General features: G+C 44.6%; 1 protein-coding gene across 2 annotated transcripts in view; it reads left to right on the forward strand.

Moving 5' to 3' along the window:
• The first annotated feature begins 337 nt into the window (after window positions 1-337).
• LOC118388616 (metabotropic glutamate receptor 2-like) overlaps window positions 338-18,515 on the forward strand; it is a 69,654-nt gene continuing 51,476 nt past the window's right edge. The window contains exons 1-2 of one of the 2 annotated variants that reach the window (XM_035777846.2): window positions 338-1,166; window positions 10,774-11,509. In XM_035777846.2, coding sequence (XP_035633739.1) covers window positions 10,976-11,509 — 534 coding nt within the window. In that variant the 5' untranslated portion in view covers window positions 338-1,166; window positions 10,774-10,975. The remainder of the gene's footprint in view (window positions 1,167-10,773; window positions 11,510-18,515) is intronic. The other variant, XM_052526947.1, reaches the window with a different exon arrangement.

The following is an 18,515-nucleotide window of genomic DNA, read 5'->3' on the forward strand; positions in this document are numbered from 1 at the left end:
CCCTCCATGACTGTGTGATGTTGGCTTTGGCAGTGGTGATCTCGAGTCCACTTCCAGCACGCACAGGTTTACCACCTGGGAGCCACCTCGCGCTCTCACTCGCCTGCGCTGCCAAGTCAGAACTTGTGTGTGGACTGGAAATAGAACATATATATAGTCCTCGCGGCAATGCAGCGAAGCAGAGTAGCCAAAGAGCTGCTGTTACAGGTTGTGCTTTCCCGATTAAACAAAACCAAGACTGTTCCCTGAGCTTCTCCACATTTGCACGCTCAGTGCAACCTAAACAACAGCTCTCAAAAACAGAAAAGGATAATAGAGCATTAGGATAATAGAGCAGTTGTCTTCTTATTCTTATTATTGCATTACTATTAATGGACTATTACTTTGAATTTACGTTGAGTCTATTATAAATGATAACAGTTCATCTTAAACATGTGAGAAAGACTATGGCCAATTTCTTTATGCACAGATCAAAATCAATCAATTTGTTTGCAGAGTGGTCGTTCACAACATGCAGGCTGGTTAGCCCACAGACACACCTATTTGGAGTCACTATCATCCACAGGCGTTCGGTCTGTCCTCTTCTGGGTGTCAATATGACAGATCAGTTCACATGATGGCCTGTGGACTTCTGGGTTTTGTAAAACTAGGATATGCATGGGAAATAATGATTTGACACCAAAAAATCTCGGGCACCCGGAAAAACATTTTCTTCTAAACAGTCTTCTTCATCTCCAGGCAGGCTAATTGATAACTGCGCTATCTCAATTGTTATCAAATAGATCTGTTGCACAGCCGAGTTTAGAATGTCGACGCGCTGTTAGTAATCTGAAGTAAGTATTTTGTTAAATTAGTGCCTGAGGTATGTAAAATGTCTACTTTTTAACCCTGGCCACGGGATAAAATCTAAAGGAATCCGCGCGCGAGTCCGAATCTTTTTCAGCACCAAGGACACTTACTCATGCGCGCCGCAGCTCTGAGGCGCCAAAACTTCATTCACTCTCGGTCCTAGTCCTGCCTTCCTTCATCGTGAGTATCCACCAATTGTTTATTCGGCAGAATAACACGAGATTTATCAAAAGCTTCACCAAGGATATGAAGTGCACGACCTAATCTGTGTAACCTATCCGATTTGGAATCGCTTTGAACTGAGATTCATTTGACAGGTAAGAGCTTGTTATTTGTGTACATTTGTTCCCAGCAACAGCAGCGTGCATTCTGCATGCAGGATTACGACCATGTGGATGTATTTGTACGACTATATCATTGCAACAAAGCTTTGTTACAGACATAGAAGAGATAACGATTGATAATGACAACATACAAACTACTGGATTAGTGTATCAGGCTAATCCCATTATATTCCTAATTCGTTTTGACACACCTCCTATAATGTCTAGAATTATTCGTGCATCGTTTGTTTGATTGACAGGTTATATACATTAAGGATTTTTTTTGTGAATGCAATGTCTGTAGAATAGGGTTACTTGGTTGTAATAGTAAACAAATGAGATCATACCACCAACCCAATAATCTTTATCTGTTTAGATCTTTGAGCAAATTTAGTAGAGACACTAATCCATGAGAGAATCCCAAAGGGACTCCTCATCCATGATATATTTGACTGTATTTCCATCATTCAACATCTATGTCTATAATGCTTTTATTTTTATTTCATCTGATATTTAATGATCATTGATGAGACTCAATCAAGTTGCATTTCCCATAGATCATACAGTTGGTCAAATTATGATGTTTCCTAAAAGGGGGAGAAGAAGCCTTATCACAACCGCAATGCATCTTGGTGTCTTTCTTTGAGCAAATTATCTTGTAAAACAATGGCGAGTCCATGGCAGCACTCAGACCCAGACTGCAGAGATGTTGATTAGGGTAAATAATTCAAGATGTGGCTGAAGAGGAATATCCTCTTCTCTTCGCATCTGGAGATCCGAGCAGAAACAGGAACAGGAGGAGGAGACGAGCCACTCTTTGTGCACCCATCTCTTTAGTCCTAATGGAATCCAGCTCACCTGTATCAGCGTGGTGCAGAGTGGGCAGTGGCCCACGGCTAAGTGCGCACACGGGGGAGGGGTGGAATCATGTTAATCCCCCTGGGTGTTTTCAGAGTAGCTGCTTCTCAAAGTATCTCAGAGCATGGCGGAGCAGTGTTATCGCTGAGCACCCAGCGTGTTAAGATGCTCCTTATCCGCTAAGAACACAAGCGCCCCCAGCACCGGGCCACGGAGGTCGGGTGACTATGAAGTGATGTATAGATGGACGGGAGCACCTTACACCAGTTCACCTGTCCTGAAGCCACCACACCTTGAAGTATGCCACCACCATTCACCAGATGCATTGAGCACGGTCTAATGTATGGATCTACTGTATAGAAAATGATTTATAGAATCCAGTCAACTTCAGTGTGAATGTACATGGGTGGATCTGTTTTATCATTTTGTTAGAGCATGAACTGATATACAGTATAGAGGGAAACCATAGAGATCTTATTACTTTCTCATTTCTAATTCTATGGGGAAACCAAAGTAGCTAACACAACTCAAATGCCTGATAAGATATCTCAGTGTCACCCAGGTCTCTTATTCATAATTTGGGTTTTATTAGCTAGCCGTCATCTGTGATTAAAAAGCTGGATGATGAATGGCTGTGGTCCTATCAAACAGGACAGCTTAATTACTTACACCTCCTTTTGGCCTCTTAGGCTACCGACCTCATTTTAATACACACACACACACACACACACACACACACACACACACACACACACACACACACACACACACACACACACACACACACACACACACACACACACACACACACACACACACACACACACACACAAAGTGCTTCTATACCTACATGTATACTCTGCATCCAGCTCCCATACTATCTGGTTTATGACATCGCTCATTGACTGCAATATAAACTTGAATCCGTGTTTGATGTATGAGCTTGACAAAATAGTCTGGAATTCTTTAAACAACTAAATCATTAGTTGATTAAAAATCACTTGCCGATCAGATAAATGCTTGAACATCTTCTAGGACATTGTTTCACGTGTGAGTTATGCTTCCAGGCATTTTTGTGCTTCCATAATAGTGCAACTAGAGCAGTATGCAGCAGATGTTGTGTGTGTCCCTGGACTGGTATACCTGTAGAGCTAATAGAGAGGCCTGGGGACAGTCAAGGATCCCTTAGGTTGCTATGTAGGACCAGGGACAATGCATCTGTCTCACTGAAAGTTATTTGGTTTATGTTGTGAGAATCTGTGTTCCCTGCAGCACATATATCATTTGTATTGGGGATGTATGTGTTTTTGTGTGTACAGTTTGTGTCTATCTGTATTGGGGATGTATGTATTTGTGCACATGAGTAAAATGTGTGTTGAGAGATAACAAGACAGAATGAAAGCATGTCCCAGGTTTCAGTTTAGGATCAGGAGGGTCCACACTTGTTTCTTTCTTGTCATTGACGGTGTGTGTGATGAATAATGGAAGGACCCATAGAAAACCAAACGCAGCCCCTAAAACATAAACACCATGCCTCCATAACCCTGTCTGGGCCGATCACAGTTCTGCCTGTAATGAGCTCACTGACACAGAGAACACAGAGAGGCGAGGAATCTTAAATTAGGTAGTACACAGTGAGGTGGAATTAGGCCCCTGGGAAGGGGAGAAACTATGGAACTGTACCAGGGGATTCCCTCTCTCACACAGGTGCAGAGAATGCCAGGGATGGAGTTACCGTAAGGGAGGAGCTGAGAAGCAGAGAAAGCTAGTAATGACAGACACACATGACCAAATCCAAACCTATTCTTTGTTCAATAGCTGAAAAGTCTGGACCTCTTGGTCTACTGTCAGCTCAATGATGAGGAGATGAACCATGGTGGTGTGAGATTGAGTAAGTGCCTGATTTGGTAGATTTCTTCTTAATTGCTGTATGTGTCCACTCTTTATTATTCAGCACCGGCCTTAGATTTCCTGGGCTGGTATCGTTTAAACTTCAATTACCGCTTTTCCCCTTAATTTGTTTGGTATCAGTGACCTTATTTGGAAAGTTCAGGGCTCTTCATTTTCGGAGATGGGTTTGTCTTTTTGCCTCAGCAATCTCATTGGTTATCATTGATCCAGTCAATCTCACAGGCCTGGATTCATAGAACTTGATTTAACTGGTTATTCCTCTGCAGTTGAAGTGTTACTTCATGATAAAAATGAATGGAAACGCTCCTGAATGAAAACGCTCCAACCCCTCCAAAAGACACAAATACACACATACAGATATCTATCTACCCTATACTGTCACTAAATGAGTTGATAGAGAGAGACAGAGAGAGATGTTAGACACAGAGTTAGGCAGAGATATCTGAGGGGGAGCCCCAAATGAAGACATATTTGTCAGGCTGCCACTGACTGCAAAGGTAGTTCTCTCATTGCACTACCATGGCCAGATTAGGGGGATGGAAATTGTGATTTCTCCACTCATTGTCTTCAGATTAATTACTGTCTGGCTAGACTTGGCACAGCGTGGCATCACATTTGGAACGGTGTGGAGTGGACTTGCCAGCGTTAGCATGTGTCATGACAATAAATTATTTCTTGACGTGAAGCATGTTTCTTCTGTGATAACTGGGTGATATTCTTCATACATACTTATAAATCCATTACTCAAATCTAGTTGTATGGGAATTGGAAATTAAGATTGCTGCTTTCAAAAAAAATGTTTGTTCAGTTTCTCAAAGATGCTGATGGCATTTTCTCATAAAGGGGGTTGCCACAGGTGGTGCTCTGATTGCAGGGCAGGAGGTTGATGGATTGTTTGGGTTGGGTGATGTGAGAGCTCAGAGCACTCAATGACCCCTCCCTTTCCCATTAGCAGACCATTCCCAAGTCTTCCTCCACCCAGGCCCATTCTCGTTGTTAGCTGGAAATTTGATTTTGGGGGAAGCCTGGCTCCCATCACCCTCCTCTCCTGTTGGTGTTGTGCTCCCAGGCAATTATTTCACAGGGAATCTCCTCCCTGGTCTTCCCTGGGCTCCAGCCTGCATATAGATGCCCACTCCCCAGCCTACCTGCCTTCCTATTATCATGTTAATGCTGCAGCTCTCCACTCCTGCCTGAGGAGGTGATTGAAAAAACGGAGACCAAATAACACCTTGTGAAGCTCTTCCCCCTCTTTCCTCTTCTCCGCCCTCCCTCCTTCTCCTCCCCCCTCTTCCATCCTTGCCTGCTTTCCAAAACCTTCCCATTCCTTCACACCACCTGGCTTGAAGAGTGTAAGAGTCTGGCAGTCTCCACACACTTGAATTAAAAAGGCCATCTGGTGAAGCGGAAAGCAGAAACTAGAGGGAAGAGAAGGGAGATAGATGGCTGCATGGGAGGAGAGAGGATGAAATGAGGCTGGGTGCTCTTTGAAGTTAATACAAATCAAATTGTATTTGCCACATGTGCTGAATACAACAGGTGTAGGCCTTACTGTGAAATGCTTACTTACAAGCCCTTAACCAACAATGCAGTTTTAATAAATTAGAGTTTTAAAAAATTACTAAATAAAATAAAGTAAAATTAAGTAACACAATAAAATAACAATAACAAGACTATATACAGGTCTTACCGGTAACGAGTCAATTTACAGGTTAGTCGAGGTAATTGAGGTAATATGTACATAGAGGTAGGGGTAAAGTGACTATGCATAGATAATAAACAGCGAGTAGCAGCAGTGTACAAAAACAATTTTGGACGGGGAAATCATTGTAAGCCTGTTGACCGTAAAGAAGACATGGCATTGTACGCATTATCTTTAGCTGTCAGACATTGGTTGTGTGGAGCGGTGCTGTACAGTTTCATTGTGTTTATCTGACTCTCCGGGGCTAAGCCAAACGCCTGACATTCCCACTCTCATTTGGTATTGGAGAAAAAAAGACCTGTCAGCCCACAAAACGCTGCAGCAGAGAGGTGCTGTAAAATAAAATGCAACGTGTCACTTCTAGCATACATACATCCACAAAACCCACAGGCATTTGCCTCTAAAGTATCTGCAGAGCAGAAATAACATTGACGGTTTGGTGAATTGAAGGTAGGCTGGTGATTTATTTGTAAGTTACAGGTAGAATAGAATACCTGGCAGTAAAGTGTGAAATAGAGCCATGCATTGGTTGATGGATGTAGTGGATGAAGTATGAATGTGTGCGAGTGAGAGGATGGGGCCAGTTTACAGCAGGCTTCTTTCCCAGTGCTCCCACAGGACGTTACTCTATGGTCAGATTGGTCCACTTGTCCTCTCATCGGCCTCGCCCGCCTCGTCCCAATCCTTCATGTCTCTGGGCAAGTTTCCATGGAAACAAAGAGTATAGAGAGGTGGGAGAATATGTGTCGGTGAGATGAGCATATATATCTCTGAGTGGACATGCTCACACACACACACACACACACACACACACACACACACACACACACACACACACACACACACACACACACACACACACACACACACACACACACACACACACACACACACACACACACACACACACACACACACACACACACACACAAACAGATGCATGTATGCACACGCATTCACACACACACACACACACACACATACACACACACACATACACACGCACACATACACATAGACACACTTTCACACGCAAACACAGGCGAGCAGGGGAGATCAACAGCAATTACTGAAAAACTGCACTTTTAGACTTTTGGATTTCAGAAAATGGTACTCTACTTAATTTAGATAGTAAATATCCTGCCATACAGAGCCGTATGCAACATGAGAGTGTCGATGGCCATAGTGATGGATAACATGAAAGAGTACTTCTCCCAGACCCTCAAAACAAGGAAACACTTTGAGAAATCCAAATGAAATGAGTACAAAGCCAGACGGCCTTTTTTATGACTCATTTTCATAATCTCCAGCTTTCTCAGTGAGCGGATTTGACTGGCAGAGACAGCTAGTGGCAGTGGCTCATGCAGATGATACTGGCTCAATATCCTGCTCCAATAAACTGATCCCTTCCCTCCTCTGTAGTGTGGCTAATTAAACCCAGGGGAGGATGGAGAAGAAGAGTGACATGATGCTGGCTGCTGCCCCTCCTCTGGTCCCATCTATCCATCTCTAATGGAACCACTCTGGGTCCGGGTCCTCACACAGCTCCACACCCAGGGCCTTGCTGCTCTACAGGGGTTGCCTCCCAAATGGAAGGCTATTCCCTAGTGCACTACTTTTGACCTGGGTCCATAGGGCTCTGGTCAAAAGTAGTGCACTATGTATGGAATAGCCATTTGGGATGCAACCAGGGTCTGGCTCTGCCTCCCTACTGACCAGAGGGGAGGGACAGTGGACATAAGAATTTGGATCAGCATGGTCAACCAGGTCACCTTTGAGTTGAATTGGGGAAACATGTTAGTAATTAGTAGGGATATAAACAAAGCGAAAAATAAACGTCCTCTCACTGTCAACTGCGTTTATTTTCAGCAAACTTAACATGTGTAAATATTTGTATGAACATAACAAGATTCAACAACTGAAACATAAACTGAACAGGTTCCATAGACATGTGACCAACAGAAATGGAATAATGTGTCCCTGAACAAAGGGGTTGGGGTCAAAATCAAAAGTAACAGTCAGTATCTGGTGTGGCCACTAGCTGCATTAAGTACTGCAGTGCATTTCCTCCTCATGGATTGCACCAGATTTGCCCGTTCTTGCTGTAAGATGTTACCCCACTCTTCCACCAAGGCACCTGCTACTTCCCGGACATTTCGTCCCAGACGTCCTCAATGGGATTGAGATCCGGGCTCTTCGCTGTCTATGGCAGAACACTGACATTCCTGTCTTGCAGGAAATCACACACAAGAATGAGCAGTATGGCTGGTGGCATTGTCATGATGGAGGTTCATGTCAGGATGAGCCTGCAGGAAGGGTACCACATGAGGGAGGAGGATGTCTTCCCTGTAACGCACAGAGTTGAGATTGCCTGCAATGACAACAAGCTCAGTCTGATGATGCTGTGACACACCGCCTAAAACCATGACGGACCCTCCACCTACAAATCGATCTGGCTCCAGCGTACAGGCCTCGATGTAACGCTCATTCCTCCGAGGATAAACACAAATCTCACCCCTGGTGAGACAAAACCGTGGCATGTCAGTGAAGAGCACTTTTTGCCAGTCCTGTTTGGTCCAGCGATGGTGGGTTTGTGCCTATAGGCGACGTTGTTGCAGGTGATGTCTGGTGAGGACGTGCCTTACAACAGGCCTACAAGCCCTCAGTCCAGCCTCTCTGTGCAACTATTGGTTACATTAATTTGAATGCAGTCTTGCTTTTCATTGGTTTCAGTTGGACAAAAATAGAAAGAACTGAAACAAAGCTGTGAATGAGTAATAACACTGTCATTGTGGTTGTTATAAATTTGCCACTACAGTACTTTCTCAATGTAAATATCATGATATTTATGCAAAATTGTCTGCAGGAAGTAGGAATAATCTTATGCAGTAGAAACAGTGTTTAGATTCAATCCATCAGGGGAAAATAAGTCTTCAGCTACCGCTGCAGGGACATTTCAACAGCTCTTTGTGAGTGTGTGTATGACAATGTATGTGTTTGTGTTTGATAAATCTGTCTCATTTGCATCATTTGCTTTGACAGTGTTCCCCAAGGGATACCTTTTTATACAATTTGCATTTGTGCGTGCATCTCTGTGTGTCTGTGTGTGTGTGTGTGTGTGTGTGTGTGTGTGTGTGTGTGTGTGTGTGTGTGTGTGTGTGTGTGTGTGTGTGTGTGTGTGTGTGTGTGTGTGTGTGTGTGTGTGTGTGTGTGTGTGTGTGTGTGTGTGTGTGTGTGTGTGTGTGTGTGTGTGTGTGTGTGTGTGTGTGTGTGTGTGTGTGTGTGTGTGTGTGTGTGTGTGCGTGTGTGTGTGTGTGCGTGTGTGTGCGTGCTTGCCTGCGTGTGCAACAAACAGCTGTGGACTCGTTTCCCTGCAACAAGAGGCATGCGGTCAAACAGGAAACTAGATGGAGAGAGGGAAAGAGAGAGAGAAAGCGAGGAAGATTAGAAATGGATAGATGGAGAGAGTTTCGCACCAGAACAGTCACACGGCCCCTCAGGCACAGTTGAAGACAAACACATTCTATTCCAGAGGAAGCCATTCACCATGGGGGAGTGATGCGGTCGGTCGCTAGCGAGCTGCTTAAGAACTCAGACATGAGGAAACACTCTGGAGAATCTAGCCAGCGTCCTCCACTGTTCTCACTCACTCTCACATCACACACCCTATATTTGCATGTTATACACCTGTGCAAAGAAACTAGAACGACATTTCTTCCTAATATAGGGTACTATATGTAAAACCAGGGACTTCTGTCGCGTCCTACATCAGCATGTTTAGTGGTATTTCCTATTTGTATAGTCGCCTTCTGGCTTTGAAACCGATGATTATGTCACATTAGCTTGCTATATGACTTGACAGACCCCTAGTCATTTAAAAAAAAGATATGTTGTTGAATATTAAATATGTAGAATGGGAAAAGGGCCAGCATGCTGCATTATGAATATAGTTGCATGTCACAAGAGAATGGAAGTAGTAAGTTAATATACATTAGCCTATGTAGTATTGTACATGTGTAACTATTAGAAATGTTCTATTATCACTTTTATGTCAATGTGTCATTATCCAGTGACTATCCCTGCATCATACAGCAGTTATTATCAACACAAATTTCACTGGAATTATAAGACAATAATTTCACTGGAATCACATGGCACACATTTAACTGGAATCATACAACACTAATTTCACTGGAATCACATGGCACACATTTCACTGGAATCATACAACACACATTTCACTTGAATCATACAACACACATTTCACTGGAATCATACAACACACATTTTGCTGGAATCATACAACACTAATTTCACTGGAATCATACAACACAAATTTCACTGGAATCATACAACACAAATTTCACTGGAATCATACAACACACATTTCACTGGAATCATACAACACAAATTTCACTGGAATCATACAACACTAATTTTATTGGAATCATACAACACTAATTTCACTGGAATCATACAACACTATGTAACGGCGTTCGTCTGTTGGAAGAGAGTCGGACCAAAATGCGGCGTGGTGGTTACTCATGTTCTTTAATGAAATATTTACGATACATGAAATAACAAATATATACAAAACAACAAACGAAACGTGAAAAACTATACAGCCTATCTTGTGACTACAAACACAGAGACAGGAACAATCACCCACAAAACACACAGTGAAACCTAGGCTACCTAAATATGGTTCCCAATCAGAGACAACGAGAATCACCTGACTCTGATTGAGAACCGCCTCAGGCAGCCAAGCCTATGCTAGACACCCTACTCAGCCGCAATCCCAATGCCTACAAAACCCCAATACGAAACACAACAAAATAAACCCATGTCACACCCCGGCCTGACCAAATATATAACGAAAACACAAAATACTAAGACCAAGGCGTGACACACTAATTTCACTGCAATCATACAACACAAATTTGACTGGAATCTTACAACACTAATTTTTACTGGGATTGGAATCATACAACACAAATTTTACTGTCTCGTAAAGATGATGGAAATGAGAATGTGTCCCGGGCACCTTGATTTTCTTGGTATGTATGTGTGTGAAACAAAGGTCTCGTTGTATTGTAGCATTGACTAACTCCCCCTCTGTTTGATCCACAGGCTGTACTCTCCAGAACCTGATGCAGGAGATGGCCTCAGCCAGGACAAAAACACTGGCTCTTTGAGATCTGGTGACGCCGTGCCACGCTGCTCTGTTCCTTGCTAGCCTACTGTACCCTCCCCAGCTCCAGAGAGAACAGAGAGAACCAGAGGAAGAGAAACACCCGACAGCAGTAATCAGACTCACCCAGGGCCCAGGGCCATGTCACCAGGGAGGTCTCCTGGGTTGGGGCTGTACACCCTGCCCCGACCCCTCCACCTCCACCTCTCCCACCTCTGTCTGTTGTGTGTGTGTGTGTCCCTCCTGGCCCAAGCCCCACTGGGTCTCCCCATGTCAGGCTTCAATACGGACACCAAGAGGGAGATCACAGTGGACGGGGACCTGATCATAGGAGGGCTGTTCCCTGTGCACCAGAAGGGCGAGGGTGCCGAGGACTGTGGGAAAATCAACGCTCAGAGAGGGATCCAGAGATTGGAGGCCATGTTGTTAGCCCTGGACGAGATCAACAAGGACGAGCGCCTATTGCCGGGGATACGGCTGGGAGCCCACATCCTGGACACCTGCTCTAAGGATACCTACGCCCTGGAGCAGTCCCTGGAGTTTGTCCGTGCCTCCCTCACCAAGGTGGATGATAGCGAGTACACCTGCCCTGATGGCTCCTACGCCATCCATGACGACGTCCCTCTGGCCATCTCTGGGGTGATAGGAGGCTCCTACAGCGACGTCTCCATACAGGTACAGCACTGACTCTACACTCTAACGATATTTGTTTATGTTGCTCTATTCTATAGGCTCGAACTTGGATCTTAACTATGGTTGCTGATATGAGTACTGAGAGTTTTCTAGATTCTTGCTAAAGATACTTTCTAAAGGTGATACGTTTTTTTAAACTCTGAATTGCTCCTAGTTTATTTAGTATCTCCCAGTCTCTGGTTTTGAGCAATCCATGCTTGGTAAATACTGATGCACGGACTGTTCTATAAATATATGTTACAGTCCAGATAGCTGTCGTTTCACTCCATAGAATAGAGAAGGGACACAGTGATTGATGATCATATAACTTTCTCTCTTCATTTAAAGTACTGGCATGCAATTACGGTGCTCCATGTTTAGTGAGATGTTAACACAGTAGCTTTAATGAGTATGGGTTCCGCATGCCGGATCTGTTTACCTGTTTGCCCGTATGCTTGGCTGATCTCATTTGGAGGAGCTCCTCTCTTCCCTGGTAATTCAAACTCCAGCAGTGGGCCTGTCAGATGCAAACACGCCGCAGATGTTGGGTTGAGGAGGACGGGCTGACAGGATGACTAGTGACATCATGATTACTCTCAGTAGTAGTAACAATAGTATCAGTAACGGCTGACTGGTGAGGTGAAGCAAGGCGAGCTCCTCACACTGACGTGATGAAAGGCCTACTAATTGCAGCAAGATCTCACGGTTTGACCAATTTGCCCGAGCAAAATCCAAGCTTATTTGATGTTAATAGCGCTCAACGTTGCCCCTAGTTGCGGGTTTTTTGAAGGCATCTCCCGACTTCCTTGGGACATGGATGGACGTCCAATTTCAAAGTCAATCTTGAGTGACCTGCCTGACTAATTGGGCCCACGTTTATTGGGACTTAATAAAGCCACTGCCTTGTGAGAGGAGATGCTCCGTAGCACCCAGACTGGGAGAGAGAGAGAGAGAGAGTGTGTGCGTGCGTGCATGTCATAGATAATTGTGGACATTCACTTGCACACTCTACACACAATCACCCATATTTACATGCTCACATACACACATCAGCCAACTCCCAGCTCTGTCATAGGAACTTCTCTAGCCTAAGGTGATACCTCCCCATACTCAATGATTATACTGTAGTTACCTTCTGGCTAGCCCACAGTAGTATAACAGGCGTGTCATCACACATGACATTATACCTTCTGGGCATCCACAGACCACCAATGTATTTCAATTAGGGTCCAAGGCATTATTAAAATAGCAGATTTAATCAGTGCAGCCTGCATGGATATTGCCTCCAGTGGGTGTACTTCAGTATGCTGGGGTCCAGCCAGTTACTGTGGTGGCTTCCTTCCCTCTCCTCTGCTTCATAGGCAGAATGACTTCATCCTATGCTGCTTGGGAGACAGGGAGGGCTGGATGAATAATAGATTGGACCATTCTACCCAGAGGGGGAGGGTTTGCTCTCTGCATGAGATATGCCCATATGTCAGGATAAAAGTATGTCATGAAGGTATGTAAAAAGCTTGAGAAGGCTCACTCTCTGGGGTGCCTTAGTGAGTGAGTCACAGTGCTTAATTGTAGATACGGATGACATCGCCGGGAATCCCCATAGTTGAAAAGGTGCTCATGATTTGAGCAATATTTGAACTATTCCTTAATGATGAGTTTGGTGCTGAGGGAGGGGATCCAGCGACTGCGGCGTTCATGCACTGATCAGCCGTTATCTAAACACCAGAGCAGAATTGGAGACTCCGCCACAAGTAATTAATTTAGAAAATAGACTGAATACAGCAATGTGCGATTACTAACTCCAATCTATTGTTCTGTGTATTCCTCCAAAACAAACATAAATACCTCATAGGGCCTGCGAGGAGGTGTGGGATAAAAAGAACATGCAAACATACGTAGGCTTAATGAACGAGGTATAATTTTGGTAAAGACTATATGGGGCTTCTGTCTCCTCTCAGGGAGCATGCCCTTGTCCTGTGTTAATTTATAGAGCTGCTATTCCCCGTTTCTGTTCTCAGGGTTGCCCCAGCTTCTCCCACAGTGGCTTCACGGAATCTATCAGCGGGTTGAATAGACCCACCTGCCTGCCTGACGGTGCCCCCTGCCTTTGGATAACACTTTTTTTTAACCACACGACCTCTACCCTGTACTTAGACTACACACAGTCTCAGAGGGGGAAGGGGGTAGCCTGGTAGCTGATCTGTTTGTGCTGCTGAAGGAGCGCTTTCTCACTTTCTGTGTTGTAGTGCTGAGCCGGTGGGCATGTGGGTGTCTGTCTGATGAACAAGACCCAGTCTATTAGAACTGATTGAACTTGTCTTGGACCGCTCTACATAGGGTCCCAGTGAGTGTGAATCTGTCATTCCCTTCACTCTGACACTACTGGCTGTGCTTGATTGAGTGTTTTGTTGTAGCCCTGCATTATTAAGGCTAATCTTCCCTTGTATTGCACTTCCTTTATCATTCATGTATTTTTAAGCACTTTGGGTTCGTGGAACAGCGCTTGGCAAACACACTGTACTGTCATCACAATTACCGCTACTGTAACTCCTGCAAAGGCTCACATTGTGGTGCGGACTGCGGTGTCTAATTCATAAACACCGAGTTATGGCCACATAAACAATGATTTCCTGTGCTCCTAATAGGCTGTCAAATTGAGCCAGACAGACAATGGTGATGGATGAAGTGTAGCAGCCAGTCATTGGTTGAAATGATGTTATTCAGAGATATGCAGGTAAAGTGAGTATTGAGTGTGTGTGGGCATCGTTCACACGAGCTGCATGTTCTACTACTCTGCAGCCTTTGGCTCCTCAGGCCTCTCCTCTTAAGTCTGTCTGTCCTGCACTCCCTGTATAATCCTGATGAGTCAGACTAGAGGCCATGTCTGGGCCGTCCAGGCCGTGTGAAAGGTCACAAAATCTGACCTCCCCGTGTGAACCCCCAGGTGGTCACGTCTGATGTGTGTGAAGCCTCCAGGGAGATGGGCAGGCCACAGGACACCTCACAATCCCCTGATAAAGGTCCCCATTACCATGGAGATGCACCGGAACATGGCTGCCTCCACCCCACTGGAGGTATGATACTGGGGAGTTTGGGTCTGGTAGTCTGGACTGGACTGGTCACAATGAGAAGGTTGGTGCTGCTGCAGCCTGCCGGTGGTGTTGTTGTGTCCCAGAGTCCGATGTGATCTGTGGGTGGATCTGGCCCAGGGACTTGCCAGTGGGTGTCATGGTGTTCCACAGACACAGATTGGGAGGTAGTGTGGAGGCGAGGGCCTGTGACGCCATTGGAGGCTCCACACAGGCTTACGCACACTGTTAACTGTTTTTGGAATTTTATCACTAAATACAGTATATTAATCAATAGTATGATACTGTATAACTGGATACAGTAGATTACCATATAATGCATAGTAAAATACTATTCATTTGTTTTACAGCACACTGTATGACCTTTCTATAATTAAAACACTAAAACACTGTAGAATGCACAGTGAAATACTGTAAATGGTGCATTGTGGGAAATGTTGTGAGCGGGGAAAGACAGTCTGTGTCATTAACATATTTAAGGCATGCTTTGTAAGAGACTTTATTTGTTGCACCCTTGAGTAAGAATGCTGTACCGCACAGAATACGTTAATATATTGTGTTATAGGAATTCTACAAACCTTGTCCTGAAACTTTACAGTAACTTACTGGCAAATTGCTGCCAGTAATTTACTGTAATTGTCATGTGTGCTCCCTCTCTGGCCTCTAGGTCACCAGGCTGCTCGTTATGGCGCACACCTGTCACCATCGTTACGCGCACCTGTGCGTCATCAGACTCACTTGGACTCCATCACCTCCCTGATTACATTCCCTATATATGTCACACCCTTTGGTATCTTCCCCAGGCATTATTGTTTCTGTTCCTGTGTCATGTCTGTGTGTTATTGGTGTTTTTTTATTTTGTGTACCTTTGTGTTTATTTGTCAAAACACTCACTCCCTGAACTTGCTTCCCAACTCTCAGCGCACATCATTATAGAATAACGCCTCACCTAAGGGAAGCATCAGGGAGTGTTTTTTGTTTTTGATTCGGTGGGAATGACCTCGGGTCCGGGAGCCGCTACAGCCTCTCATGCCTCAGACAGATCGCCAGGATCCCCGGCCTCCGCCGGCTCATCAGGCTTTCATGCCTTCGCCGGATCGCCAGGCTCCCCTACTTCCACCGGCTCGTCAGGCTTTCATGCCTCAGCCGGATCGCCAGGCTCCCCTACTTCCACCGGCTCGTCAGACTTTCATGCCTCAGCCGAATCGCCAGGCTCCCCTGCCTCAGCCGGTCTGTCAGGTTCCCGCACTCCAGCCTGCAACAGGTTCCCGTACATCAGCAGGGGTGACCGGTCCTCTCCTGATCCCCGGGATCGTCCCTTTGGTTGGCGTCCTGTGGCTGGAGCCGAAATGCGCCGGGGAGGGGGTACCATCACGTATGCTCTCCGGCGCTCTAGGTCGCCATGCTCTCATGTCTCAGCTGGACTGAGAGGTTTCCCGCGCCTTAGCAGAGGTGACCGGTCCGCTCCTGATCCCCGGGATTATTGTTTCTCACGCAATAGCATATTCTAAGGCATGTCTTGTAGGTGGCTATATTGTTGCACCCGTTAGTGAGAGTGCTGTACCAATTGAAGTGATATGTGGTAGTGGTTCCCTAACAATGAAATATATATAGGGGACAGATCAGAGTAGCAGAAAGTCTCAAACCTTTAATGGTTGAGTGGCTAGCCATGTCCTTTTGATCTGTCTGCCTTGTAGTCACTGTCCGTTTAGAAGCCTTTGTTAAGGCCTCAAGCCATATAAAACACTAATTATCAGTTGGTATGCTGTGATATATTTAAGCAATAAGGAATTAGAGCAGTAAGAATAAATGTTTTGTCATGCACGTGGCATACGGTCTGATATACCACGGCTTTCAGCCAATCAGCATTCAGAGCTGGAGCCCTGAATATTCACTGTTAGTAATTGCTGATTTAATTTTCAATACAATTCAACAATAAAGTACTGCTATATTGCTATATATTTACTGCAGCATAATGTAAATGATGGTGCATTGTGGAGAAATATTGTGGAAGGAGAAAGAATCACTCATTAACACATTTGAACTTTTTACTGCAGTGGGCTTAAATCAGTCTTAAAAAAATCTACTTTGAAACAAAAGTACAGTTGAAGTCGGAAGTTTGCATACACCTTAGCCAAGTACATTTAAACAAACATTTTCACAAAAAAATGTCAGAATAATAGCAGAGAGAATGATTTATTTCAGTTTTTATTTCTTTCATTACAGTCCCAGTGGGTCAGAATTGGGTCAAACGTTTCGGGTAGCCTTCCACAAGCTTCCCACAATAAGTTGTGTGAATGTTGACCCATTCCTTCTGACAGACCTGGTGTAACTGAGTCAGGTTTGTAGGCCTCCTTGCTTGCACACACTTTTTCAGATCTGCCCACAAATTTTCTATAGGATTGAGGTCAGGGCTTTGTGATGGCCACTCCAATACCTTGACTTTGTTGTCCTTGGGCCATTTTGCCACAACTTTGGAAGTCCATTTGGAAGTCCATTTGGAAGACCCATTTGCGACCAAGCTTTAACTTCCTGACTGATGTTTTTCGATGTTGCTTCAATATATCCCCGTAATTTTCCTTCTTCAAAATGTTCCTTCCTTTTGTGAAGTGCACCAGACCCTCCTGCAGCAAAACACCCCCACAACATGATGCTGCCACCCCCATCCTTCACGGTTGGGATGGTGTTCTTCGGCTTGCAAGCCTCCCCCTTTTTCCTCCATACATAACGATGGTTATTATGGCCAAACAGTTCTACTTTTGTTTCATCAGACCAGAGGACATTTCTCCAAAAAGTACGATCTTTGTCCCCATATGCAGTTGCAAACCGTAGTCAGACATTTTTATGACGGTTTTGGAGCAGTGGCTTCTTCCTTGCTGAGCGGTCTTTCAGGTTATGTCGATATAGGACTCGTTGTTACTGTGGATATAGATACTTTTGTACCTGTTTCCTCCAGCATCTTCACAAGGTCCTTTGCTGTTGTTCTGGGATTGATGTGCACTTTTTGCACCAAAGTACGTTCATCTCTAGGAGACAGAACACGTCTCCTTCCTGAGCGGTATGACTCCAATCTAAGTGAATGTAAACTTCTGACTTCAACTGTATAGACCTCACACACATTGGTATGACCTTAAAAAAAGAAGACACCTGAACCATGTCAGATATAGAGTTGAAATGTATTACATTTTGCATCCCAAAATTAGACTTTATATACACCACAGAAGACTGAAATATTTATTTTACTAGGCAAGTCAGTTAAGAACATATTCTTATTTTCAATGACAGCCTAGGAACAGTGGTTTAACTGCTTTGTTTAGAATGACAGCCTAGGAACAGTGGGTTAACTGCCTTGTTTAGAATGACAGCCTAGGAACAGTGGGTTAACTGCCTTGTTTAGAATGACAGCCTAGGAACAGTGGGTTAACTGCCTTGTTTAGAATGACAGCCTAGGAACAGTGGGTTAACTGCCTTGTTTAGAATGACAGCCTAGGAACAGTGGGTTAACTGCCTTGTTTAGAATGACAGCCTAGTAACAGTGGGTTAACTGCCTTGTATAGAATGACAGCCTAGGAACAGTGGGTTAACTGCCTTGTTTAGAATGACAGCCTAGGAACAGTGGGTTAACTGCTTTGTTTAGAATGACAGCCTAGGAACAGTGGGTTAACTGCCTTGTTTAGAATGACAGCCTAGGAACAGTGGGTTAACTGCCTTGTTTAGAATGACAGCCTAGGAACAGTGGGTTAACTGCTTTGTTTAGAATGACAGCCTAGGAACAGTGGGTTAACTGCCTTGTTTAGAATGACAGCCTAGGAACAGTGGGTTAACTGCCTTGTTTAGAATGACAGCCTAGGAACAGTGGGTTAACTGCTTTGTTTAGAATGACAGCCTAGGAACAGTGGGTTAACTGCCTTGTTTAGAAT

This window comes from Oncorhynchus keta, chromosome 10, assembly GCF_023373465.1.
Source record: "Oncorhynchus keta strain PuntledgeMale-10-30-2019 chromosome 10, Oket_V2, whole genome shotgun sequence".
Taxonomy (NCBI): domain Eukaryota; kingdom Metazoa; phylum Chordata; class Actinopteri; order Salmoniformes; family Salmonidae; genus Oncorhynchus; species Oncorhynchus keta.